Source organism: Camellia sinensis, chromosome 4 (genome assembly GCF_055761805.1).
Source record: "Camellia sinensis isolate YWXY chromosome 4, ASM5576180v1, whole genome shotgun sequence".
Lineage (NCBI taxonomy): Eukaryota > Viridiplantae > Streptophyta > Magnoliopsida > Ericales > Theaceae > Camellia > Camellia sinensis.
Genome location: NC_138964.1, coordinates 168,305,231 through 168,330,683, shown reverse-complemented (window position 1 = coordinate 168,330,683; position 25,453 = coordinate 168,305,231). Strand labels below are relative to the sequence as shown.

At 36.9% G+C, this 25,453-nt stretch overlaps 3 protein-coding genes and 1 long non-coding RNA gene across 4 annotated transcripts; 2 read left to right on the top strand and 2 right to left on the bottom strand.

The window, feature by feature from the left end:
- Positions 1-131: 131 nt before the first annotated feature.
- LOC114278299 (uncharacterized) lies at positions 132-19,009 on the bottom strand. Its single transcript, XM_028220327.2, has 5 exons — positions 18,486-19,009; positions 2,959-3,586; positions 1,370-1,462; positions 1,182-1,249; positions 132-435 (listed from the first exon to the last, which is right to left on the bottom strand). Exons 2-5 carry the CDS (start codon positions 3,583-3,585, stop codon positions 261-263), a joined length of 963 nt encoding a protein of 320 aa, XP_028076128.2. The 5' UTR covers position 3,586; positions 18,486-19,009; the 3' UTR covers positions 132-260.
- Positions 9,001-12,833, bottom strand: LOC114317146 (uncharacterized). Its single transcript, XM_082923002.1, has 3 exons — positions 11,736-12,833; positions 10,615-11,654; positions 9,001-10,490 (listed from the first exon to the last, which is right to left on the bottom strand). The coding sequence occupies exons 1-3, from the start codon at positions 12,795-12,797 to the stop codon at positions 10,037-10,039; spliced, it is 2,556 nt and encodes an 851-aa protein (XP_082779128.1). The 5' UTR covers positions 12,798-12,833; the 3' UTR covers positions 9,001-10,036.
- Positions 17,884-18,767, top strand: LOC145789664 (uncharacterized). Its single transcript, XR_014327873.1, has 2 exons — positions 17,884-18,146; positions 18,449-18,767. It is a non-coding gene; the product is annotated as an uncharacterized LOC145789664 (long non-coding RNA).
- Positions 19,010-21,228: 2,219 nt separating the features above from the next.
- On the top strand, positions 21,229-22,897 carry LOC145789663 (uncharacterized). Its single transcript, XM_082866846.1, has 2 exons — positions 21,229-21,842; positions 21,923-22,897. The coding sequence occupies exons 1-2, from the start codon at positions 21,363-21,365 to the stop codon at positions 22,781-22,783; spliced, it is 1,341 nt and encodes a 446-aa protein (XP_082722972.1). The 5' UTR covers positions 21,229-21,362; the 3' UTR covers positions 22,784-22,897.
- Positions 22,898-25,453: the final 2,556 nt, after the last annotated feature.

The window sequence follows — 25,453 nt, the reverse complement described above, 5'->3', positions numbered from 1 at the left end:
CATTAAAAAATTAATCACAAATTCAGGCTAAATATAACTAGAGTATTCTTGAACCAAATGAGATGTTCTCTTAGCTCAGACTAGGACTATAATTAATTAAGTTTAATGTAAATTAATGTGTAAACTCTTAATTTGTTAATCTTTTGATCAATTAAAAAAATATTCAATTTAGTCTATCACAAACTAAACTTGAACAGTTCAATTTTGTTCTTATGCATTTCTGTGGTAAGTCTATCTTGAATTGACTACCCTCTTTTCCCCTAAACCTCTTCATCTGCCTTGCCATCATTGCCATGGTTTTCATGCTTAGGAGGAAGAGGAAGAGGATCAATAAGGAATGACCTCATGGGTTTGAACCACTCTTTCGTCTTTTCCATATTGATGGCATGCCCTGCATTCTTTGTGATTAATAGTTGTGCATTCTCACCCAAATGCCTGTAAAATCAAAATGAAAACAATTAAATAATAAAATGATGCCTCCAAACATGAAAGCCATTCAAAATTTAGAAAGGAAAAAGGCTAAGACCCCTAGTGGGGTGACCCCCACCACCCCCACTGTTTTTTGATTGGCCCAAAAAAAATTATTATTATTTTTTTTTTCTTGGTCTCACAGCCCCCCACGTGAAGGTGGGGTGCTGGGGTCCCAGCACTGCCGATTTAGAAAAATGTAAAAGCCCCACTTGGTTGCCCAGAGGACAAAGGATATTAAAATGAATAATTTCACTAGCACAAAATTAACTATAAAATTAGTCACATAAAATAATTTTATTGATAATAACACTTTTATTACAAAAATCTTACTAAGAGTGTTAAGAGATCAAATATGATTGGTTGTAAAAAAAAAATAATGATACTTGATATTAAATGATGTTTCGACATATATACTTTTGATAACATTTTAATAAGGGTTTAGTGCATATAATAATACTTTAATTATAACACGTCATACACATCAGATAAGATCCGCCACTGAAAAGTGTGTTCTGCTAACATTGTTTCACTAATATTTTTTGTGGTCAATTTTCGAATTAGCTGTGTGACTGCAGAATTATTGTACTAGAATTTAAGACATGTTAGGATTCAAAATTGTCATTTTTCTTTTCCTCTGGCCCCTTGGTGACCAATAATAACTAAATAAAATGTCCATATATATGTACATCTATATAATAGTCGATATTGACCTTTTTAATCTGTGTGCTAATTCCACTGGGAATATCTGATCCTGATCTCCCCATATTATAAATGTGGGCTACATCAAGGAAAAATTTATACCATTAGATGGGCCTCTCATCAGCAACCTTGAATCCAAGAAATAAAGTAGAAGCAACAAGATGTAGTGAACTGCGTAGTAGAGAGAGAGAGAGAGAACCTGGGTTATGCTGGGAAGATCAGAGAGTTTCCTGTCCTTGTGCAATGCTTGGATCAATTCTTTTCTTTCTTCAAGGTATTCTGTACACATCACCTGCCCACCCAGCGCAGAGCAGCCAAATTCACAAAACCAACTTCAGTTAGAACAATGTAGGATATTCATTGACTCCACAAATCCATTAACAAGTGAAAGTCAGATATCAAGCACAGATATCAAAATATCTGATAAATCTCACTCTGCGATGGACACCATCTAGAGCTTTATAACACGAACACAAACAACAATTACACCAACAACAACAACAACAACAACAACAACAACAACAGGTAAATCTTATAATAGAGTGAGTTAATGAGAAGCAAATAGATAAAAATTGGATAGATATCAATACAGGGGATTCAATTATTATACAACCATATCTGATTAGACAAGAGCACAAGGAGCATAAAAATGACAGAAATGTTGTTGGTTCACAAATGAAAAAAGGGTAAAATTCTAAATTCTAATATATTCTCCCTCTCTCTGTCTTACATACCATTTTGGAATTGAAGCTAACTAGTTGACCCTTTAATGTTTGGAAACAAAATCCAATTGATAACAGTGTATTAATATTTGCCCAATATAATTGATATTTTGCTATGCCTGCAGTTTTTTATTCTTGAGGGATGACAGTATAAACAATTTATGAGAACAGAATTTTGGGAAATCTTGGTCACTTACACGAAAGCACATGACAAATATGGAGTCCATTATAAGATTTTCCTTAATCATATAGATTTTCTGCATTCCGCAACATATTTTCAGCACACTGCTGCTGATTTTCAGCACTTGTTTTATGAGGGAAATTTCTTTCCTCTTTACATTAGAACCTCAAAATTGCAGTACTAAATGATAAGGGTTTCATCTTAAATGGAAAAAAAGCATTAACCAAGAAACTAAGCCAAATTTAGGAGAAAATAACAATAATGATGACCACAGATTTGATGAACTTTTACATTCAATAGATGATGGCATAATCAGAGGTATATTACGAACTTACAATTCTTGTCATCCACAAATTTCCATGTCAGGCTCTGTAAAAAGAGCAGCAAATGATTGCAGCATTTTCCAACTTAAGATATATGACTCCACCAAACACTAATTATAGACTCGACAAGGGAACAAAATCATACAATCCTAGTTTCCAACAAGTGAATTTCCTTATTTATTGGATTATCATACCATTAAAAAGAAAAACAATTTAATACCAGCTAGAGTTGCTAAACTTAGACCCAAAATCATGAACTCCACTGATTATATCTATTTAAAATCCATTTAGATTTGTCCAAATTCATAAATAGATAGAATTCATGTTACAAGCTCAATTAACATTCGGTTTAAATAGATTGGGCACCGCCACCGCCACCGCCACCGCCACCGCCACAATTCCACAACCACCAAACACCGTTACCATCACCGCCACCACCAAACTTGTCCCTTTGCCACCTCTAGCAGCAACTATGATACGAGTCTTAAAAGTCACAATCAAACAACTTAATTAGGCAGTATGAGTCTTGAGTATGAGAAGCATAAAGTTTTGAAGACCTTACTCGAATGAAATCGGTGAGGACGCATGAAGGCAGGATCTTGGGCGGCTTGTAAAACGTGAGCTGGACCAACTCCCTCATCTTGTCAGGGGTCTGCGGCAACAATATGGTAGCAGCCTCATCTATACTCTTGACCTTGAACAACCCATCTTCCATGTCCTTCTCCTCCATGCACACCCCAGCAGCTCCTATCACCAGCCTTTCCACCGCCTCCGGAAACTGCGCCGCCATGCTGTACCCAACAAATCCGCCATAACTCAGTCCCACCACAAGCATGCTCCGCGCCACCCCGTATGCCTCCATGGCCCGCATGATGCTACGGGCCTGGAATGCCTCGGTCCTGTCGGGCAGGGTGGTGTAGGAGTCGCCAAAGAAGAGCAGGTCAGGGACGTAGACGTTGAATTTGGAGGAGAATCGAGATATGAACGGGTTCCACTGCCACATGGCGTTGGCACCGATGCCGTGGATGAGGAGAAGAGTGGGCTTGTTGGGTTTGTGGGACTTGGGAATCCAGAAGTGCATGACGGTGCCGTCACCGAGATCGGTGGTCACTGATTTGAGGCCTGCCTTGCCGAAGGAGTGCCTGTAGCGTTGGTTTTGCAACGCTGTCAAGCTTATACACTTGCCCATTCTGTACAAATATTCAATCAGCAGACCAGACAGACTCTTTGCAAATTAATGATGAGATCTTGGAATCAAACAACAATTTGTGACTCAAAATTGGGTCTGGATTTCTGGTGATTTGGAGCTTATGGAGTTTGTTTCTAGTTCCTAGGGAGAGAAAGAAAGTGGAGAGAGAATGCGTGCCTGTGGAAACGTAGCCCTTCCCATGGCAGGCCAAATATTTGAGAAGCAGAATAATACATATGAAATTGACACGCATATAAGTGTAAATTATAATGATATCCATGAGATTTTTGTTGAAATATCAATCGGACTCTGATGAGGAAGGAAAAGGTCAATGTTTTGTTGCGGTGGCTTCTGATTGATTGTCATTTGCTAGATATCATCAAAAAATATTTTACGAAAATGATCAAAGATTTTTAATTTTTAAATTAGATATGTAATAAGTTACGAAATGTAATATAAACATAGAAATTTATTCATAATAATTTTTATGAAATATTCTTCATAATGCTTAGCCTTTTCCGTTTTTCTTTGGACATAAACCATTTTACACTGTTTCTCAAAAAAATTAAAAAAATAAAACTCATTTTTCACGAATCTGACGGCTATGACATGAAGCCGTGTTTGAGTAGGGATCCTCTGCAGGGTCCTTGTGGTGGGCCAATTTCCCTCTTTGTGCCATTTTGAACATTTTAATCCCATTTTAGGGTGTATTTTTATCTTTATTCCCAAAGTAGGGTAAAACGGTTTTTGTAATGCCGTTTTTTAGAAACCGGCTTTCACAAAACCGTATTCATCGATTAAAATAATAATAAAATTTGAAAATAAAAACCGATTTTTTAGAAACCGGCTTTCACAAAACCGTATTCATCGATTAAAATAATAATAAAATTTGAAAATGAAAATCGGCTTTTCTAAAGCCGTTTTTGATTAAGATTTTAATTATTCTGAATTAATTAAAAACGGTTTTCGTAAAACCGTTTTCCCATTAATTTTTTTTTTATTTATATTTTTAACATAAATACTTTTTGTTCAAAATTTTTTTTTTCATGAAAACCGGTTTTAGAAAAGCCGTTTTTTAAAATTAATTTTTTTTTATTTATATTTTCAACATAAATACTTTTTGTTCAAATTTTTTTTTTTCATGAAAACCGGTTTTAGAAAAGCCGTTTTTTAAAATTAATTTTTTGTTTATTTATATTTTCAACATAAATATTTTTTGTTCAAAATTTTTTTTTTCATGAAAACCGGTTTTAGAAAAGCCGTTTTTTAAAATTAATTTTTTTTGTTATTTATATTTTCAACATAAATATTTTTTGTTCAAAATTTTTTTTTTATAAAAACCGCTTTTAGAAAAGCCGTTTTTTAAAATTAATTTTTTTTTATTTATATTTTCAACATAAATATTTTTTGTTCAAAATTTTTTTTTTATGAAAACCGGTTTTAGAAAAGCCGTTTCTTAAAATTAATTTTTTTTTATTTATATTTTCAACATAAATATTTTTTGTTCAAAATTTTTTTTTTCATGAAAACCGGTTTTAGAAAAGCCGTTTTTTAACATTAATTTTTTTTTTATTTATATTTTCAACATAAATATTTTTTGTTCAAATTTTTTTTTTTCATGAAAACCGGTTTTAGAAAAGCCGTTTTTTAACATTAATTTTTTTTTAAAATTTATATTTTCAACATAAATATTTTTTGTTCAAAATTTTTTTTTAATAAAAACCAGTTTTAGAAAAGCCGTTTTTACATTAATTTTTTTTAAATAAATATGTTATGACCAAAAATATTTTTTAATAAAAAACGTTTTTAGAAAAATCGTTTTTCACATTAATTTTTAATTTTTTAAAATTTATATTTTCAACTTAAATATGAAAACTACCAAAATTTTTTTTAATAAAAAGTGGTTTTAAAATATAAAGTTTTTACATTAATTTTTTTAAATTTAAATTTTCAACATAAATATTTTTTTACGACAAATATTTTTAATAAAAAATGGTTTTAGAATTTTTTTTTTTTTAATTATGTTTTCTCATGTGGGAAGGTTGGACTTGGGCATGAAAAGATGAGTAAGAGAGCAGCAATTTCAATGCATTCAAAGATGGGTTTCTTTAGAAAATTACAGCACAAATAAAAATAAAAATTAAAACGTAATGCTTGCTTTGAGTTTTCTAAAACATTTTTTAGAAAATTCTATTTTCTTATTTTTCAAATTTTTTTTGTTTTTGTTGAATTTTTTAATATTTTAAGTTTTTAAACATACCTAGCATAAATACACTAAATGCCAAAAATACAAACAAACAGAAAAAACGAATTTTTGTAGTTCAAATTTTTTGAAAAAAAAATTCCAAAATCACTTTTAAAAAAATTTCAAAATTTCAAAGTGTTTACAAAACCCACCCTAGAGTGGGAATAAATATTTTATGTTTTAAATATTTATTTATTTTTTTAATGTGCACTATATTTGGGGGCTTTTCCCATATTAAGCCAAATTATTATCTTAATTCCCAAACTAGGCCTAGTTTGGACGGAATTTCCAAATTAGGCTAAAGCGCTATTACAAAACACGCTTTCACTATTTGGGGCTGAAAATTTGATGAACATTGAAAGCTTAATACAAATAAAAGTGTATTTCTCCACAAATAAATTTTGTCAACATTTTTGTAATAAAACTTAATACATAATATAAGAAGTCACTAATTTACTAAATACTCATACATGCGTGAAAACAACATAACTGAAGTTGCAAATCTAACAGTTTTCAGTTACATAGGTAGTACAGACATAAGTCTCCCACAAAAATACATTCTGGACACCATGAACTGAACACACAATACATACATCCTAGACACGATGAACTGAACACATAATACATAAACATAATAGTTAGACAGGCAAATATTAGGTAGACAATCTGACAAACTCATTAGGGAAACACTTAGTCTAACACAGACATTACATATTAATGCAAGTTGTTATATTGCCGAAGTGTAGACATTAACACCTAATTCGCGCTTAAATCGGCAGGTGGCTCAGAGTTGAACAATCCGAAAGCTCAGCGTCAGAGACAAGTTCAGGATCCTCCATGATACCCTTGATAGCCGCAACATTTGGTTCTGTTCTGTTCTTCTGGGCATCCTTCTTAAGTATGAGTAGCTGCATATCGCGGGCCAATCTACGACCCATTTGAGAAATCTCACGTTGTAGTGTTTGACATAGTCGATCAACATTATCAGGATCTTCCTTTTGGATCTCAACAGAACGTGCTTTTGGCACCTTCAGTCGTCTTTCCCGACATAATCTTTCGTTTTGCACTCGCTCTATAAATAGTGCGGGCCACTTAAGAAGTCTAGCCTTTGCATAACCATATCCTGTTTGATTTTCTGATGGATCCTCCACCAAAACACATGGATCTCGATAGTACTTGGGCATGACAAAATGTCGCTTCCCAAACCTATCATGATAAGCACAAGAGGCATCCAACAAAGGAAATGGTGGTTCATCTTCAGCATCGCCATTTCCCCTTCCCCCTCCTCGTCGTGAACTTTCACCCCTTTGCAAGTTCCTACCACCTCTGCGACTCCCACTCCCTCCCATGAACCATGTAGCCATGCTAATTTTTTAAAACAAATGAATGATAATTTCGTAGGGCGAAATAAGTTGTAAGGTTGTGTCTTCACCTTTAGTTGTTTATATAGTTGGTTATGAACAGCTTTAGCAAGATGCCTCTGCATGGCAGTCCCACATATACGAACAAGGTATGAGTTGTCACTAGAATGGAAAAACAGACTAAATCAAATATTGTGTGCCAAGTCATGTGACTTCACAATGCATCTGCATATACTGACAAAGTAAGGGTATGCTCACTGTAAGGTAAATCGGTGAATTCACTGTTGCCATGTGACTTTCTGAATTGAGAATCTCACATATATCAATAAAAGATGAGTTGCCACTGTAATAAAAAAAAATCGAGGCAAAAATCGAGAAAACCAAAGCCTGTGCACCAAGTCACATGACTTGACAATCCATCTGCATATACGGACAAAATAAAGGTATGCTCACTGTAAGGTAAATCAGTGAATTCACTGTTGCCATGTGACTTTCTGAATTGAGAATCTCACATATATTAATAAAAGATGAGTTGCCACTGTAATAAAATAAAATCGAGGAAAAAATCGAGAAAACCCAATCCTGTGCACCAAGTCACATGACTTGACAATCCATCTGCATATACGGACAAAATAAGGGCATGCTCACTGTAAGGTAAATCAGTGAATTCACTGTTGCCATGTGACTTTCTGAATTGAGAATCCCACATATATCAATAAAATATGAGTTGCCATTGTAATAAAAAAAATCGAGGAAAAAATCGAGAAAACCCAATCCTGTGCACCAAGTCACATGACTTGACAATCCATCTGCATATACGGACAAAATAAAGGCATGCTCACTGTAAGGTAAATTAGTGAATTCACTGTTGCCATGTGACTTTCTGAATTGAGAATCTCACATATATCAATAAAAGATGAGTTGTCACTGTAATCAAAAAATCGAGTAAAAAATCGAGAAAACCAAAGCCTGTGCACCAAGTCACATGACTTGACAATCCATCTGCATATACGGACAAAATAAGGGCATGCTCACTGTAAGGTAAATCAGTGAATTCACTGTTGCCATGTGACTTTCTGAATTGAGAATCCCATATATATCAATAAAAAATGAGTTGCCACTGTAATAAAAAAAAAATCGAGGCAAAAATCGAGAAAACCAAAGCCTGTGCACCAAGTCACATGACTTGACAATCCATCTGCATATACGGACAACATAAGGGCATGCTCACTATAAGGTAAATCAGTGAATTCACTGTTGCCATGTGACTTTCTGAATTGAGAATCCCATATATATCAATAAAAGATGAGTTGCCACTGTAATTAAAAAAAATCGAGGCAAAAATCGAGAAAACCCAATCCTGTGCACCAAGTCACATGACTTGACAATCCATCTGCATATATGGACAAAATAAGGGCATGCTCACTGGAAGGTAAATCAATGAATTCACTGTTGCCATGTGACTTTCTGAATTGAGAATCCCACATATATCAATAAAAGATGAGTTGCCATTGTAATAAAAATAAATAGAGGAAAAAATAGAGAAGACCAAAGCCTGTGCACCAAGTCACATGACTTGACAATCCATCTGCATATATGGACAAAATAAGGGCATGCTCACTGGCAGGTAAATCAATGAATTCACTGTTGCCATGTGACTTTCTGAATTGAGAATCTCACATATATCAATAAAGATGAGTTGCCATTGTAATAAAAATAAATCGAGGAAAAAATAGAGAAAACCAAAGTCATGAACTACTTGTTCTGTTTTATGTGTTTTAAGTATTCACATAATTCAACATACATTAATCCATTCATTAATTCAGAACATTCATTAACTTATTGCAATTTATTAAAGAAAGTCATGAACTAATAAATGTGCAGTTATAAATGTAGTTATTTCATAAACTTTAGGTTCATAAAACAAATACTTGAAATACATCCGTACGTTAGATGAACAACAACAACATTGTCTTACACTCCAGTAACGAAGATACGAGAGAACATACAAACATGTATGAAAGATAAAGGTGTTTGATTTCTCATTCCTCATCTGACATGTAGTAGTCAGAGAGATATTTTTCATTGTTTAAGACATTATTTCGCTCAATCACTGTCAAATCTCTGTTGCTTGCTTCTGCCATTTCGGTGGCTAGCTGAAGCATGAAATGTCGACATCTCCGCATCAACATTCTGTTGTTCTCCTTCTTAATTCTGCTAACTGCTTTTTCATAGTCATTTACATTTCGTCTAGCCATGGTTAATGAACGACGATGAGGTACCGGTGCCCCAAAGTTACTTAGATCATTAAACAATCCTTCTTGCTCTGTTACCCTAAACGCCCATTCTGCTCGGATACCAGCATAATAATCCTTCGGACTCGAGTACTTTTCGCTCTTGTAGTCATAAGTAAATGGAGGTAGCAGCCACACTTTCTGATTTCTTTGTTGACGTGAACTTCCTGCACCTCTTGAAGACATTGTTCATAAAATGAACAAACAAATAATAATAGTAATTGTAGATATATATTACTATTGTTATGACTTGAACAAACACCATACTAGGGGTATCGGTATTTATAGACATCATAGTGGGGGTTAACTAGAGATGATCTAGTGACGATAATGCATGCTGGGGCACTATAGAAGAAGTGATACCCGTGATATTATGACATGTTATGCATTTCATGCAATCCTGAGTAAATACATATTATGACATGTTATGCCACATTTGACCAAATCTATGTCATTAGTAATTGAAGTCATAAATACATTATCAATTTACTGAATACTGACTCCAATTCAAAGAAAGTAGCGTGGAACTAATATGTAAAGAAGACAAACAACTACTGTCGAATCGATCGGATTCTCGCTGGACATTTTCTCTTATCATGCCCTCTTTGCAAACACAAACTACAATGGTGCAATCCACTTTGTCTGGAAGTATCCATTTCGTTGTGTATGCGGCTATGTTGAGGACGACCCGTTTTAACTTCACGTTGTCGAGCTGGAATAGCAAGCAAAGTTGGGTAATCATTGTCAGGCCAATATTGCTCGTGCGGCATGGGCCTAAACTTCTGCGCGAAGATACGCTTGTGGACTTCCAACCTATACTCTGGTGCAACGAAAGGAAAAGGGTCCTCGCCCAAGTCTGCTGTCACAGCAAGCATGTGGGAACATGGCAAGTGAAATAATGTGTACTTCCCACATGAACAACTCGGTGGTCGGAGACTAACTATTTGACGAGCACCACCCCCCATCCCATGCGGTGCTGTCCTCACCTCATATTCCCCTATTCCCCTGCAGGAAAAATGTATGTACGTGGATGAATATGCATATATGATAAAATTATGACACAACATCAATGATCGGCGAGTGCAAAATGTTAAAGTGTAGTGAATTCGATGCATCCAATAAAAATTACCTATTAATCGGTACCAACATATGCACATTCGCTTTAGCTTGGTGCTCGTCAATCCATCGTTGAACATTAGTCGTGTACAAGTGACCCCGATTACTTGCATTTTCAGCAATGGTCCTGCCCTCGTCAAAATATTTCACGAGCCGATAAAAAGTGATCTCAACTGATGCTGTAATGGGAACACTGCGTGCGCCTTTCAATACACCATTGAAGCCCTCTATATGGTTTGTCGTCAATATGCCCCAACGACAACCACCATCATGGCACAATGTCCAATGAATAGGGTTCATCCGTCTAAACCACCGTTCAGCATTCTTCTTGAGCTTGTAGATATCATCCATAATCTTATTAAACTTCCGCACTTGCCGTGCAGAACCAGCTCTCCAGACAAGATCCTTGGCTACTGTATTGCCGAATTTTTCATTGAAATTGCTGCATACGTGTCGCAAGCAATACCTATGGTACCCTCTTGGTTGAACTGCTGGATTGTCCCAAATTCTGGACAGGACACTAAGCAAAGTTGTGTGTCGATCGGATATCAATGTGACCCCCTCTCGGTCACGGCACACATGTCGCCTAAGCAGAGTAATGAACCAACCCGAACTCTCTATCATCTCCTTGTCAACAACGGCAAAGGCAAGAGGTATAATCTTGTCCGCAGCAGTCACTGCAGTGGCCGCAACAATCTTCCCTTCGTATTTACCGTACAAGTGTGTGCCGTCAATGCATATCACTGGACGACAATACTTGAAGCCTTCTATTGCAGGTTTAAATGCCCAGAACACATAGTTCATGTACATTTCAGTTCCGATTGAGGTAGAGTGCAAATTCGGAATCATGTCCCACATGACAACTGTGCCTGGATTGAATGACTGCAATGCAGCCATATATCTAGGCAACCTTCGGTACGACTCGTCCCAGTCACCAAACACCATTGCAACTGCCTTCGTCCTTGCAAGCCACGCTTTCTTATATGATATAGTGAACTGAAACTTCTCCTTCACGACCTCAATTATGGTAGCAAGAGGCAATTCTGGTGATATCTGCAAATATAAATTATATTTGAATACATTACAGTCATAATGAAATCCTAAAAACAATAATCTATCTACCATGGCACTTACCGCAATTTGTGCCTTGATGAAATGAGCAATGACCTCGGACTTGAGGTTACAATTGTCCCTATTCATTCTGGGGTACACACACTGATGCGGCGCTTCAAACCTTCTAATTTGAAAGAAATCTTTGTCTTTCAACTTCGTTGCCCGAACCCTCCAGTTGCAGCCGTGCTTGCACTCGGCCACCCAACTGTTTCCTTTGGATTCTACAACCCTGCATTCTCGATTGCGCTTCAGGTTATACAACTGAACAGCGTGCACTAGTCTTTTCTTATCAGTAAATATCATTCCTTTCTCCAAATGAGCAGTTTCGAAGTCCCACAATGGCCAACGTTCGACAACATCACGGCTAGTGATGGAACCATCATTGTCCAAATGCAAATTATGGTAGAAAGGGATATGGACATTTGTGTGTACCTCCTGCATATCATGATGCCCTCCAACTTCATCATCGCCGGAGTCATTGTCTGCACCTTCCCATGCGACATCCAAATCTTCCACGGAATCTTCATCACTTACTCCAACCTCGTCAGACAATGGCACTGTATCATCGGAGTATGCATAATTTTGGACAGCCGTCTCCGGTGTACGTTGAACATTACAAACTGGTGGACATTGTTCATTCCAGTGGGGATATGGGGTTGTAAGAACCATCGGATTATACGTTGTCGGAGCACTTGGACCTGCTCCGGCACTGTAATAACCATCTACGTTCTGTGATGCATTTAATTCATTGTAACTCTGAGAATGATTGAATAGAGGGTTATCTGCAGGGAACATGTGTGCAGACTGTGTAAGTGTATTGTCAGGGGATTGCAATTGTGTCAACATTTGAGTGAATGTCCCACCCACCGGAAATGGCATCCCTGTGCTACCAAAATTGCTCTCCTTCTCCACATAGATTTCCAAAAAATAATCAGGGCCTAATTTATGTGGGAGGTCTAACACATTACTTAAGGTCTCATTATCTTTGATTGGCAACAACCTATACTGCCCCCGACATGGGAGTCTACATTTAAACTCTAATCGCATTATTTCCCCATGCGTACCAACCTTCGGCACCATCATAGCCTCCAATTCGGACAATGTTATCCCCCTGTACACATTATACAACCCCTGAGGTTCGATGTCGTAGGACACACCTTCATCGCGATAGCTCAAAATCTTTCCACCCCAATAGAACATAATGCTCACAACTTCCATACCTACACTTTGCATTCAAAGTAACTCAATTATTTCAAAATAATGAAGTAAGCACATTTGAGACCAAACACCACATATATTACACAGGAGTGCCTTTAGGCATGGGTCTTTTGGCTAAAAATCACCACAAAAATTAAGACCAACCAAAAAAGATTTTTTCAGACTTTATTGTGAGAACAAATTAGCTACCAATTGTGCTCGTAGTATGAAATCCATTAAGGAGCAATGCACCGATTGTTTATTTTTCCATGCCTACTGTTACAAGAATTTCGCAATTTATTTAAATATACTTTTCTTAAAATGGGAAACCCCTTTATCCAACTAAGCATGCATAACACTCAACATGTTCAAGTAATTAACTATTGAGAATTTATTAACATCAATCAAAGTTTTTGTTTTTTTTCCTAAATATTTTCAGACACTTTCAAATCCTTTTGTTGTTTTTTAAACTTTTCGAAAAGTTTAAAAAGTTTCCAATTCTATTTTCATTTCCAACCTAACCGAAAGAACGTAGGGAAACGAAATTTTGATCCTATTAGAGAAGATTATTAAAATTATCACATTTTAATAACAACATTTGATTTCTTTAACATCAATTTATAACCCAAGTTTGACATCACATAAGCACACCCATACAGTACCACCGAACAAAGTACTAGCCAAAATTAACAACAAACAAACAAAAAAAGAAAAAAAAAGCTTAGTGGGTTGGGCTAGGCTGTGGGCTCATACAAGAAAATTGTGGGCTTATTGTAGGGTTTGGTCCAACCGGGCCAGACTTCTATATCTAGAGGCTCTGAATTATAGAATTTTCCTTTCTTCAAAAAAGGTTTGATTCCCTTTGTAGATGTGGGCTTTTTCTTTTTATATGTGTTTTAAGGATCTTTCTTGCACATATTTATAGTTTTCTTTTTATGTACTAACAAAAAAGTAATTAAAATACAAGGAAAAATATGTTAAGTTTGTTGTGAAGTTTTCTCAAACTTATTATATTATTATTTGAAGGCATTTGTTATTCCCAAACTTGTAGAATTATGAATTTTTTTATCTTGTTTTTTCTTTTTTTTCTTGCCATTTCTATTGACAAATTTAAAATCCAAATGTAGAAATTAAAATTAAATCTTCTAAAATATAGCCCTCCATTCCTCGGTCATTTGGCATATTAATTCCATGTTGATCACTCAACAGGTAAAGTCTCAGAAAATTATGAAGTCCAAGTGTCCATCAATGGCCGTAGGGGGTTCGAGGACAACAATGTGATGTTCAATCACCAAAAACTCCAAGCAACTCATTGTTATCCTTTGTTTTTAATCTTTCCTCAACCCACTTACAAAAAAATATATATTTTTTGATTGGTATCCGGCCGTAATGACTGACTAATATGATCTAAAAAATACATATATATATATATATATATTTGGATTGATATCCGGCCGTATTGACTAACTAATATGAGAGATCAATCCCAACGCAGGATTTATACAAAAAATTACTTAGTAGTTAACCTAACTCTGATACTATATTAAAATATGTAAGAGAGAGAGAGAAAGAGAAATTTGTATCATATTAAATGTTGTAATAATGTATACAAGATTGCATCATATAGAAGGAGATAAATCTAAGTATAGTAATGAATATAATATGGTATGTATAATAGATAAAATATATAGTTACTATATTTAACAAGTAGAATATTGACGATGTTAACTTTGATAAGTAAATTACTCTATTGCCCTTCATGATGTAAAATGAATTACTTAACTACCCTTGCCCTGTCTTTCCCTTGACAGCAATACAGCCACCATAGGCCCCTTACGGTAATTGGTCTCAGAGGTATTGATGCAGGGAAGGTAATGAGATGAACATTCGAACACAAACAACAACAACAAATTTAATAAAAAGATATTCTCTTTGGTAATAATACTAATACTCCACAATAAATTGGTTTTTTTTTTCTTCTAAAGTTTACAATAGTTATTTATAATAGAACGAGGTTCTAATTAAGCTAAAAGATAAATTGAAAAAAACAATATGTGCTCATCAATCTTAAATCAAAGGAATTATAAAAATTATCAAATATGAAAATATTTGCGTTAAGCTCAAATCTAAAAATTACAATGAAAAATACATGTTATGAACAAAAAAAAATCTAGTCCCAATTGGATTCGTTTAAATTGAGTTATATGTGAATCAATTATTTTCAAAACTAGCAAAATTACAAAATTGAAGACATAAACATTAAAAATTATTCAAAATTCATCGTATGCCATGACGAAGCAATGAATATTGTTGGCCATGTCATTTTTCATATTTCGATCAAATTTCACATGATTCTAAAGACATGCCGTATTACGTCTATTAATGTTTTAACATTTATCTTGTTTTTCCTAAATTTCAAAAATTCTATAGCAAGCATGTATCCGATATGCATCAAATTCTCAAGTTAAGAATTGTATTTGCCGCGTATATCAATTGATGAGAGAGAGAGACGTGTGATATACGTAAGTTCTAGAGAGAGAGAGAGAGAGAGATTGGAGACATATTTGCATGGGGAGTGTTTCTTACCATATCCGGAAGTTGGGCAGAAACATAGGATAAATATTTGTGTAATGATAGGGTAGGGATGCATGTGTGAATAGCTAAGAAACAAATAAAGAGTTGAATGAATCAATATAAAACGTGGCCGATAATACTCTTTTGACTATTTTGTATCTATCTATATCTCTATAGGTTTGTATGTGCACTTGTCCCTCTTTAACACCCCTACCTCTGTTCTACAAAAACCAATCTCTACCATCCATTTCTTTCTCTTCTTCTATCATCGTAATCCACCTCACTTTCCTTTCACATGGATTCTCTCTCTCTCTCTCTCTAATTATATGTTTGTATGTGCACTTGTCCCTCTTTGACACCCTAACCTGACTTTTCAACTAGAGCAAATCATTACCAACCATTCCTTTCCATTCTATTTAAGCTAATCCACCACACTCTCATTGACAATCCCCAACTCAACAATTCTCTCTCTCTCTCTCTCAAATTAATTAGAAAAACTGTCATTTGTTGTTGATTATCTTGAGCTTTGTTCTAAAAGAGAGAGAGAACTGAAGAATCATCTTTGCACTTCTCTCTCCTATATTGGTTGTGAGCTTATCTTTGCTTCGCTTCTCACACCAATTTGTATCTGTGAGAGAGCTTTCTCTTTCTTTGGGTTTCTCTTTTGCAGCTCTTATTCTTGATACATTTATATAACTACATTTGCACATGTAAGCTCTCTCTCTCTTTCTTTTCCTTGAATCTCTATTTCAATCACATTCTGTATGATAAATCTCAAGACATACTTCATTTTGAAGGTGGTTGTTAGGTCTTCAATAAGATATTGGCTTGTTATTAGGAAGAAATGGTTGGAATCATCATGCTATTCATCTAAATATAGGCATTTGATTGATTTATTCATCATTACAGCTCCTAATATTAACTAAGTTTTCGTCAATCTTACAAAATTCTTTAAAATATCATAGAAACTATTTTCATATATATGATCACAACCTATCAAATTAATTTGAAAAATTATTCACAAATATCATTTTTATATCATGGAACTGACGAGAAAATTATTCAAAAAATTCTGGCGTTGTTGAATGAAAAGTTTACAACCCTAATTTCGAAATTTAAAATCCCAAATCTGAAACCCTAATTTCAAAATTTAAAATCCCAAATCTGAAACCCTAATTTCGAAATTTAAAATCCCAAATCTGAATCCCTAATTTCGAAATTTAAAATCCCAAATCTGAAATCCTAATTTCAAAATTTAAAATCCCAAATCTGAAACCCTAATTTCAAATTTTAAAATCCCAAATCTGAAACCCTAATTTCGAAATTTAAAATCCCAAATCTGAATCCCTAATTTCGAAATTTAAAATCCCAAATCTGAAACCCTAATTTCAAAATTTAAAATCCCAAATCTGAAACCTAATTTCAAAATTTAAAATCCCAAATCTAAAATGAAATCCCTCATTTATGCGATACAAACCTGAAGTGGGTGTTTGATGAAGGTGTTCCGCCGGTGGTGTGCTTCCTCTTCGTCGCCGGTCTTCTTCGGCTGAGAGAGGGAGAAGAAGATGGGTTGGATCAAGTCGTCGGTCTTCTTCGGCTGACAGAGGGAGAAGAAGATGGGTTGGATCAAGTCGTCGGTCTTCTTCGGCTGAGAGAGGGAGAAGAAAATGGTTTGGATCAAACACGGCATGAAATGGCTTTTCTAAAACCGGTTTTCATTAAAAATGTTTTTGGTCAAAAAACGACTTTTGTAAAATTGTTTTTAAAAAAAAAAAATTTCTTAAAAACGACTTTTCTAAAACCGTTTTTTATTAAAAAAAAATTTTTGTCATAAAATATTTATTTAAAAAAAATTAATGCAAAAACGGCTTTTCTAAAACCGGTTTTTATTAAAAAAAAATTTTGACCAAAAAATATTTATGTTGAAAATATAAATTAAAAAAAAAATTAATGGGAAAACGGTTTTACGAAAACCGTTTTTAATTAATTCAAAATAATTAAAAACTTAATTAAAAACGGCTTTAGAAAAGCCGGTTTCTATTTTGAAATTTTATTATTATTTTAATCGATGAATACGGTTTTGGGAAAACCGTTTTCTAAAAAACGGCATTAGGAAAACTGTTTTACCCTATTTTGGGAATAAAGATAAAAACACACCTTAAAATGGGACTAAAATGTTCAAAATGACACGAAAAGGGAAATTGGCCCCTTGTGGTGGTGTCAAAATGATTGTCGTTTGTTATCAAGTTACATGTTTTTCTTTGGACATAAACCATTTTACACTAGTCCCACAAAAAACATAAAAAGCTAAAACTCATTTTCCACGAATCTGACGGCTATTTGAGTCCGGATTCTCTACAGGGTCCTCTAGTGATGTCAAAACCACGTCTGTTGATACTTTTTTGTTTTTTTTTTCTGTTTTTTTTTTAACGCTATTCCTAAATCTGAGACTCAAATTGAGATAGACGGAGAGTGGGGGAGAGCAGTCGACGGAAACCGGCGACCAAGAGTGGCAACGGCAACCCCTAAGGGGTTCCGCGAATCCATTCCCAGATCTGAGAACCTAAGCACCTTGAGGAGACCCCCAAGCAGAGAAAGAACAAAGGATCGGAGGACGACAACGGCGAGTCGGCGAGAAGACGGCGACTCTGCAGCGGCGAGGTCCTTTCAATCTTCATTTTCACTTAATCTCTACTAATTCAGACCCAAACTGTGACAAATTTCTAGGTAGCTCGTTTTATTAAAGAACTTCAAACACAGTGCTATTTGTTGTCCTAGATAGTGATGCACAGTGAGAAAAAACAAAGCCATATTAATACTTAATCAGAAAGCTATAACAAAGATGAGTGACATTAGTAATTGAAAATAAACAACAAATTTACCACAATCAAGTTGCAAAAGTATTTGGATGAATGTATCTTTGTTGCTTTTTAAGAAATTTACTAATAAAAAAAATGTTTCAGAAGAAGCAGCAAAAACAGAGAGAGAAGGGGTTATTGCCTCGCTACCGGCGACGAAACGATGCTATCTTCGCAATTCCAAGAGGAAAAGCAATTGTTGGATTCTAATCGTCTTCTGGGTTCATCTTCAATGCTTGAAATTCCAGAAAGAGGAGCATTTTGTTGACACTGTTGTTATTGTAGATGCAATTGTTGTTGTTGGAATAGGAGTCTCTCGAAGACGAGAGAGAGATTCGTTTTGGTCTTTCGTTGGCTGGGTTGCGTATGTCTCGCCGTTGCCGCCGCCACCTCTTCGGTCGTTCGTGCTTAGGATTTTCTTTAGGATTCCGGTCACCCAACTCATATACATATATCTATATCTATATATGTGTGTGTTTGCTGGGGGCAAATAAATAACAAGAAAGAACACCATGAATTATGAATCATGAATCTTGAACATAGATTCTGTGTGAGTGATTTTCTGATCACACTGTCCGCCTAGTAATCAGTTGGAGAGTATTGGCAGAATAGATAGTTTCAGCAAACCTGTAACAGAAAAAAAAAAGGCTTCGGCGGTGGCTCTTCCACCCGGGGCCACTCCGACGATCAAGTCAGTATATCTCTCAAAGATAATCAAGTGCTAAACTCATTGCTCAAAGCATAAATTGCGTACCTTAGACCCACGGGGGTGCCTCTTTTTTATAGTTTACTCAATCCTAGTCCCACTAGAAGCTTGACTTCTATGGACTCCAATTCTGTACTTACTTTAGATTTCTCAAGAGATAAAGATGAACTCCCTAAGAGCTTTGTCCTTATCTTAGCAAAGTCTTCTCTTTACTCTAGGACTCTTGCCCCTTATCCATTATCCGCTTATCTCGGATTCCGATATCTTCGGAGATAACCTCGGCGTCACAACCAGGACACGTGGCACTTCGGCTAACACGTCGGCGTCACCTTGCCACGTGTTGGTATTCAGAAAATACATCCCCACAACTGCCCCTTAGGTTCTATTACCTCGGCATTCTGAGGTGATGGAACTTATATCTGTATTTTCTTCCAATAAATCGGCTTAAGATTTGACAGCCGAGATCATTCATTTCTCGCCGACATGCTTTCCCTAAAAAATCAAAGATTTTTAAGGAACTTTTTATGCGCATGAGCTGTCATGCACTTCAATTCAACCGTTTTAGACACGCATTTCTTTCTTACTAGCTCGTGCCTGTGACGCGCCCATAAGTCATCTCTTCTTCACATGCGTCGTCTGACGTATGCGCTCTTTTAGGCGTATTGATTGCTTTTGCCGCCGTTTTCATTTTTTGACAAAATCTTTCCCCCTTTCTTTCGTCTCTTCACTTTTGCATCTGAGTTCTCTTGCCTTTTTTTTCTCTCTCTAAAAACTCTTTCTTTCAAATCCGTCATTGCTCAAGCTTCCAAAGCTCTGTATCCTTCTCTGTTCACACCTTCCGGCGAGATTTTCACCGATCTTCTGCTCTTGCAACCGTCGTAGGACGTCGGCAAATCCCTTTCCGGCCTCCCTTTTTCTGGTAAGCATCTGTTTCTTTCTATTCCAGTTCTTGATCTTTCCTGGAATTTCTTGTTTACTACTGCTTTACTTAAATAATCAATTTGTAGATCATACATCTGAATGCGTTGATTTTGTATTTTGCTTATGCCCTGAATACATGTACTGTTCTTAGTGTTTCTTGCATGTCTTGCTACTGTTTCCTGGCCTTCAACCCTTTGTATTCTTCATGTTCTTGATAGTCCATCTCTGTTCTTGACTCTGAAACTTCGTATTTGTTTTCTGTTTTTTTGTATCTTTTCCAGATCTGTACCTTTGATCTTCATCTTCATAGTTTTAGGTTTGGGATTTGATTGTAAAACCCATAACTTAGGAAAAAACTAAAAACCTACACCTACTTTCACTGTTTGTCGAGGTCCCATCAATAAGAAATATCTTTCTAAATTTCAATCCTTCTAATAGAAGCCGATATCATGGGTATGTGGAGACATAGGGTAGATACCCCAACCAAACTTGAGTACTTTAGGCAAGAGTTCTCCATCCCTGCCGATGTCCACCTGAGACTGGCTGGGGATGACGACTCCATCATGCCTACAGAAAACGCCATGCCCTTTCCCATTGTAGCTTTTACTAAGTGCGGACTCTGGCTTCCACTCAACATCCTTTTTCGCGAGATTCTTCATTATTATAAGTTGAACACCATGCAACTGGCAATCAACTCTTATCGAGTGATTTTTTGGTATTATCGCCTTAGCTAAATAGGAAAACGTTAGGATCACCTTATCCGACATACAGTATTGTTACACCATGTATGCCCTTAACTTGAAAGAAAAATGCTTCATTTATTATCTTAAGCCGAGGTCTACAGAATTCAAAATCATAGCCGACCTCCCAGACTCCAACAAGGGAGATGGAGATGATTATGTTATTGCTTTGAGAAATTGGGAGTTTGGCGCAGACGAGGACGCCCATCTCTACCCTCTTCCCCGATCAATTAAAGAGGGCAAGGGTAAGAGCCCAGTGTCAATACTTAGTTGTTTCTGTTCAAGTCTTCAATATTTTATCTATTTCTAATGTCTGTTTCTTCTTGCAGACGTTCGTAAGCCAGCGAAAAACTTCTGTCAATCTTACGTTCCCAGTAAGGACCTGAAAAAACTCCTAGACTTGCCAGTTCACAAAAGAAAAACACCTCTTCTTCTCAACTTTATTCCTACATACAAATCGATTTTGCCCGACGTCCCCAAAAGAAAGAAGAAAAGCCTTTCTCCTCCTACTGCCCCAACTCAAACCGCCTCTACATCACGAACAGATCAAGAATCAACATCTGACCTAACCAATCAACCATCTACTTGGGCCCCATACTTGGTCCCAATACAAGAACGAAAACGTCGGTGAAGACCTATCAAAATTGCTGAGATGGGTCGCCCAAAGCCCGTTGCTCAAGACCTCCTTGCCGATCTCCCTGTTGACGTCGATGCTCAGCTGACGCAAACCATGCCCCCACCAAAGCCGAAACGAACCAAGAAAGCCCAGCCAAAGGCTAAAGCCACTGAAGTTGAGGCTGAGGATACCCTGACAATTTCACAATTGGCAGGGAGTGAGAAGACGGCTTCCGTTCCCAAAAAAAGGTCTGCTAAGACACAGCCATCAGAGTCCACACAATCAAAGAAGCCGAGGTCATCGTCTGCGATGACCTCGGGGTCCAGAATACCAAAAGTCCCCTGGACGCCTGAAATTACTTTAGAAGATAAGCCTGTTCTTGTCATCGATAATGCCGACGACATTAATGTCGGCGTAGCACGCAGTACCATCCTACTTCTCCCAGGTGATCTTGAGCGGAATGCCAAGATGAGTGAGTACGAGAACTATGCCTTTATGCTCCAACGTTCTGTCCAAGTAAGTGTCTTTACATGGAAACTTGTCTTCTCTTTTACTTTGTAAAATTTTGTAATAATTTTTGCCCTGTGCTCTTTCAGGCCATTCAACATGCCCACTCTCTCTCTATGCAAGCTTTTGAAAATAAGGCAAAGTTGGCCGACATGAAGAGGGAGGTTTCTGCCCTTAAAAAGGAGAACAAAACTCTTCAATCAAAAATGAAAAAACTGGAAGACCAGGCTGAGGTTGCCACCAAAGCCCAAACCCTAGCCAAAGAAAAGGCCGAATCCGCTGAGGCCATCAAGAAGGTTGCCGAGGCCGAAAAGAGAGAAGCCGAGGACCAAAAGGCCCAAGCCGAAAAGGAACTTCAGGAGGCCCTGGCCACTAAAGACGCTGAAATCAAAGCGGCCGACGAAAAAGCCTATGCCCAAGGAATGGCCGATGTTACAGAGGAATACAAATTACAAGTTAGGCAGACATGCAACAGGGGCTTTTCTCTTGGTTGGATGTCCCTGGTCAAAAAGCTCAATATTCTTGAAAATTCACCTTTGCGCAAGGCTGAAGTTATTCCTCTCCCATTCCCTCCTCCTCCTGCACCTCCAAGTCAAGCTGAAGAAGAATCTGAATCTGAGTCTGAAGATGAGGAGGAAGGTGAGGATGAGGCTTTAGTAAGAAAGTCCAAGGAGGCTGTTAGGCCTAAGTCTCCTTCTCTGAATGAGCAGGTCTTGGACCTGACTCAAGATGATGATGGTGATGCCGTTGCCAAGGAAATTACTCCTGAACAGGCCTCATCTAACGTTCCTCCAGCCGAAAAAAGTCTTGATGAAACCCTTGCACAGATTGACGCCGAAATAGAGGCGGAAAAGATTGTCGAAGTAGCTCTTCAGGAATCAGCCGAGGTAGTTCTCCAAGAATTGGCCGAGGTCCAGTCTCAAATAGCACCTGAAGTAGAAGAATCATAACTTTGATGTCCCTCTTTTCTTGTCTTTTGTACTTTTTTATTTCCTGGACAGTAGAAGCTTCTCTGTACGGCCGATGTGCCTTCTTTTCTTTGAATGACTGCATTCTTTTTTGCATTTTCTTTGACTGCCTCTGTTTGATTCTATACTTAGAATTTTTTGTATGCCTTTCATACTTTGCCTCCTTTGTGCAATCTTCTCAGGGTTACATACCTCGGGTATAATAGCTACAAAACTTTTACTTCGGCAAAATACTGTCCTGCAAACTTTTCATAAATTCTAACAAGTGTGAAACATATACTACTCAATGTTAACTTTATAAACTTTTTCTCAAGTTTCAACAAGTGTTTAAACGGTGATCTCGGTCTAGCCTATTCGTAAATTGCTACAAATTTCAACAAGGATTAACATATACTGTAACAGGGATCAACAAGGATTAACATAACAAGTGTTAAACAATAATCTATTTGTAAATTACTACGAATTTCAACAAGTGTTTAAACAACATACTTAGCTTTTTCCTCAACCTGTAAATTGCTGCAAATTTCAACAGATGATCATATGTCGGCTTAACGTTATCTTGTAAATTGCTACAAATTTCAACAAGTGTTAAGCATCTTTTTTGGTTTAACCAACCTGTAGATTGCTACAAGTGTTTAGCAATAACCTCGGCTTTGCTTCAACTCGTAAATTGTTACGAATTTAAACAAGTGAAGAAAAACAGTAATCTTGGCTTAACTTCAACTTGTAAATTGCTATAAATTTCAACAAGTGAAGGTAAGGAATAATCTCAGCTTAACTTCAACTTGTAAATTGCTACGAATTTCAACAAGTGAAGATAAAGAACCATCTCGGCTTAACTTCAACTTGTAAATTGCTACAAATTTCAACAAGTGAAGATAAGGAACCATCTCGGCTTAACTTCAACTTGTAAATTGCTACAAATTTCAACAAGTAAAGATAAGGAACCATCTCGGCTTAACTTCAACTTGTAAATTGCTACAAATTTCAACAAGTGAAGATAAGGAACCATCTCGGCTTAACTTCAACTTGTAAATTGCTACAAATTTTAACAAGTGAATTAAGTGTCTCTGTCTTCTCTCTGCCCCCAATGTGAACCTGAGTTCTACTTGGGTTCTCATTATTCATGTCTCCAAAAACACCAATATGAAAATTTATCAATCATATGTGTTTAAAGAAAAGGGAAAAGATTTTATTGATGAAATCGGCCAAAAATAATGCACATCTAATGATAGAAGAATTTCAAATTACAAGTGTTCTAAGGTCGTGGCAGTGCTTTGCCCTCGTTATCTTCAAGCCGATAAGCTCCATTGCCTAATACCGAAGTAATTCTGTAGGGTCCTTCCCAGTTTGGGCCAAGCTTGCCCTCTCTGGGATCCTTCTTGTTGCCGACGACTTTTCTCAGGACTAGGTCGCCGACTTGAAAATCTCTTGGATTGACCTTCTTGTTGTAAGCTTTGGCAAGCTGTTGCTAGTATACTGCGAGCTGAATTGCAGCTTTCTCTCTTCGTTTTCCCAAAAGATCCAGATCTCGGGCTAAGAGTATGTCATTTGTCCCGTTCTCAACTCCCTAGGTTCGGATCCCTGGGATGCCGACTTCCAGTGGAATGACTGCTTCTGTGCCATAAGCCATGGCAAAAAGGGATTCCCCTGCTGATCTTCTCGGCATAGTCCGATATGCCCAAAGCACGTTGGGCAATTCGTCTACCTACTTTTCTTTTGCTGCCTGCAGCCTCTTCTTTATTCCATCCAAAATTACTTTGTTGGATGCTTCTGCTTGCCCATTACTTTGGGGAAAACTTGGTGTTGAAAAGTAATTCTTGATCTTGAATTTCGCACAAAAGTTCTTGATGAGTTTGCTGTCAAACTGTGTTCCGTTGTCGGCAACTATTGCTCTTGGAATCCCAAATCTGGTGATGATGTTTCTCCATATAAAGTTCTTGACGTCCACATCTCAGATTTTGGCAAGAGGTTCTGCCTCTATCCACTTCGTAAAGTAATCTGTTGCTATCAGCAAGTATTTTCTCTGCCCAGTTGCCCGGGGAAGTTGTCCAACAAGATCCATGCCCCATTGGGCAAATGGCCAAGGGCTGGATACTGGGTTTAGGTCAGCAGCTGGCTGATGTATCAAAGGTGCAAACCTTTGGCATTGTTCACACTTCTTCACGTAGGCTTCAGCATCCTTTTGCATGTAGGGCCACCAATATCCTTGGGTAATGGCCCTGTGGGCTAGTGATCTGCCCCCAGCATGTCTTCCACAAATTCCTTCATGAATTTCATATAGGAAATCTTCAACCTGCAAAGGGTGTACGCACCTTAAAAGGGGTCCAGTGAAGAACCTTCTGTAGAGGTGTCCATCTGCTGTCAGACTGAATCTTGCCAATTTCAATCTAACTTTGTGTGCCTCTTTACGATCTTCTGGCAGCTTTCCTTCTTTCAGGAATGTAACAACTGCATCCATCCAACTTGGCCCCATGTCTACACACATTGCTTCCTACTCTGTGCTCTATGGTTCTATACTCGAGCCCGACATATAGTCGATCATAATTGTCCTTGTTTTTCCAGTCTGCATTGAACTTGCCAGGTTAGCCAACGCGTCGACGTGGGTGTTGTCTTCTCGGCTAACTTGGAGTAGTCGGCAGTTCTGAAATA

Coding starts and splice junctions, on each gene's coding strand:
- LOC114278299 (XM_028220327.2), bottom strand. CDS start 3,585: ATGGGCAAGTGTATAAGCTTGACAGCGTTGCAAAACCAACGCTACAGG. Junction 1,463..2,958: donor TCCTCACCGATTTCATTCGA/GTAAGGTCTTCA, acceptor CTGGGTGGGCAG/GTGATGTGTACAGAATACCT. Junction 1,250..1,369: donor ATCTTCCCAGCATAACCCAG/GTTCTCTCTCTC, acceptor TCCTTGATGTAG/CCCACATTTATAATATGGGG.
- LOC114317146 (XM_082923002.1), bottom strand. CDS start 12,797: ATGATGGTGCCGAAGGTTGGTACGCATGGGGAAATAATGCGATTAGAG. Junction 11,655..11,735: donor TCATCAAGGCACAAATTGCG/GTAAGTGCCATG, acceptor TTATATTTGCAG/ATATCACCAGAATTGCCTCT. Junction 10,491..10,614: donor ATGTTGGTACCGATTAATAG/GTAATTTTTATT, acceptor TTTTTCCTGCAG/GGGAATAGGGGAATATGAGG.
- LOC145789663 (XM_082866846.1), top strand. CDS start 21,363: ATGGGTCGCCCAAAGCCCGTTGCTCAAGACCTCCTTGCCGATCTCCCT. Junction 21,843..21,922: donor TGCTCCAACGTTCTGTCCAA/GTAAGTGTCTTT, acceptor GTGCTCTTTCAG/GCCATTCAACATGCCCACTC.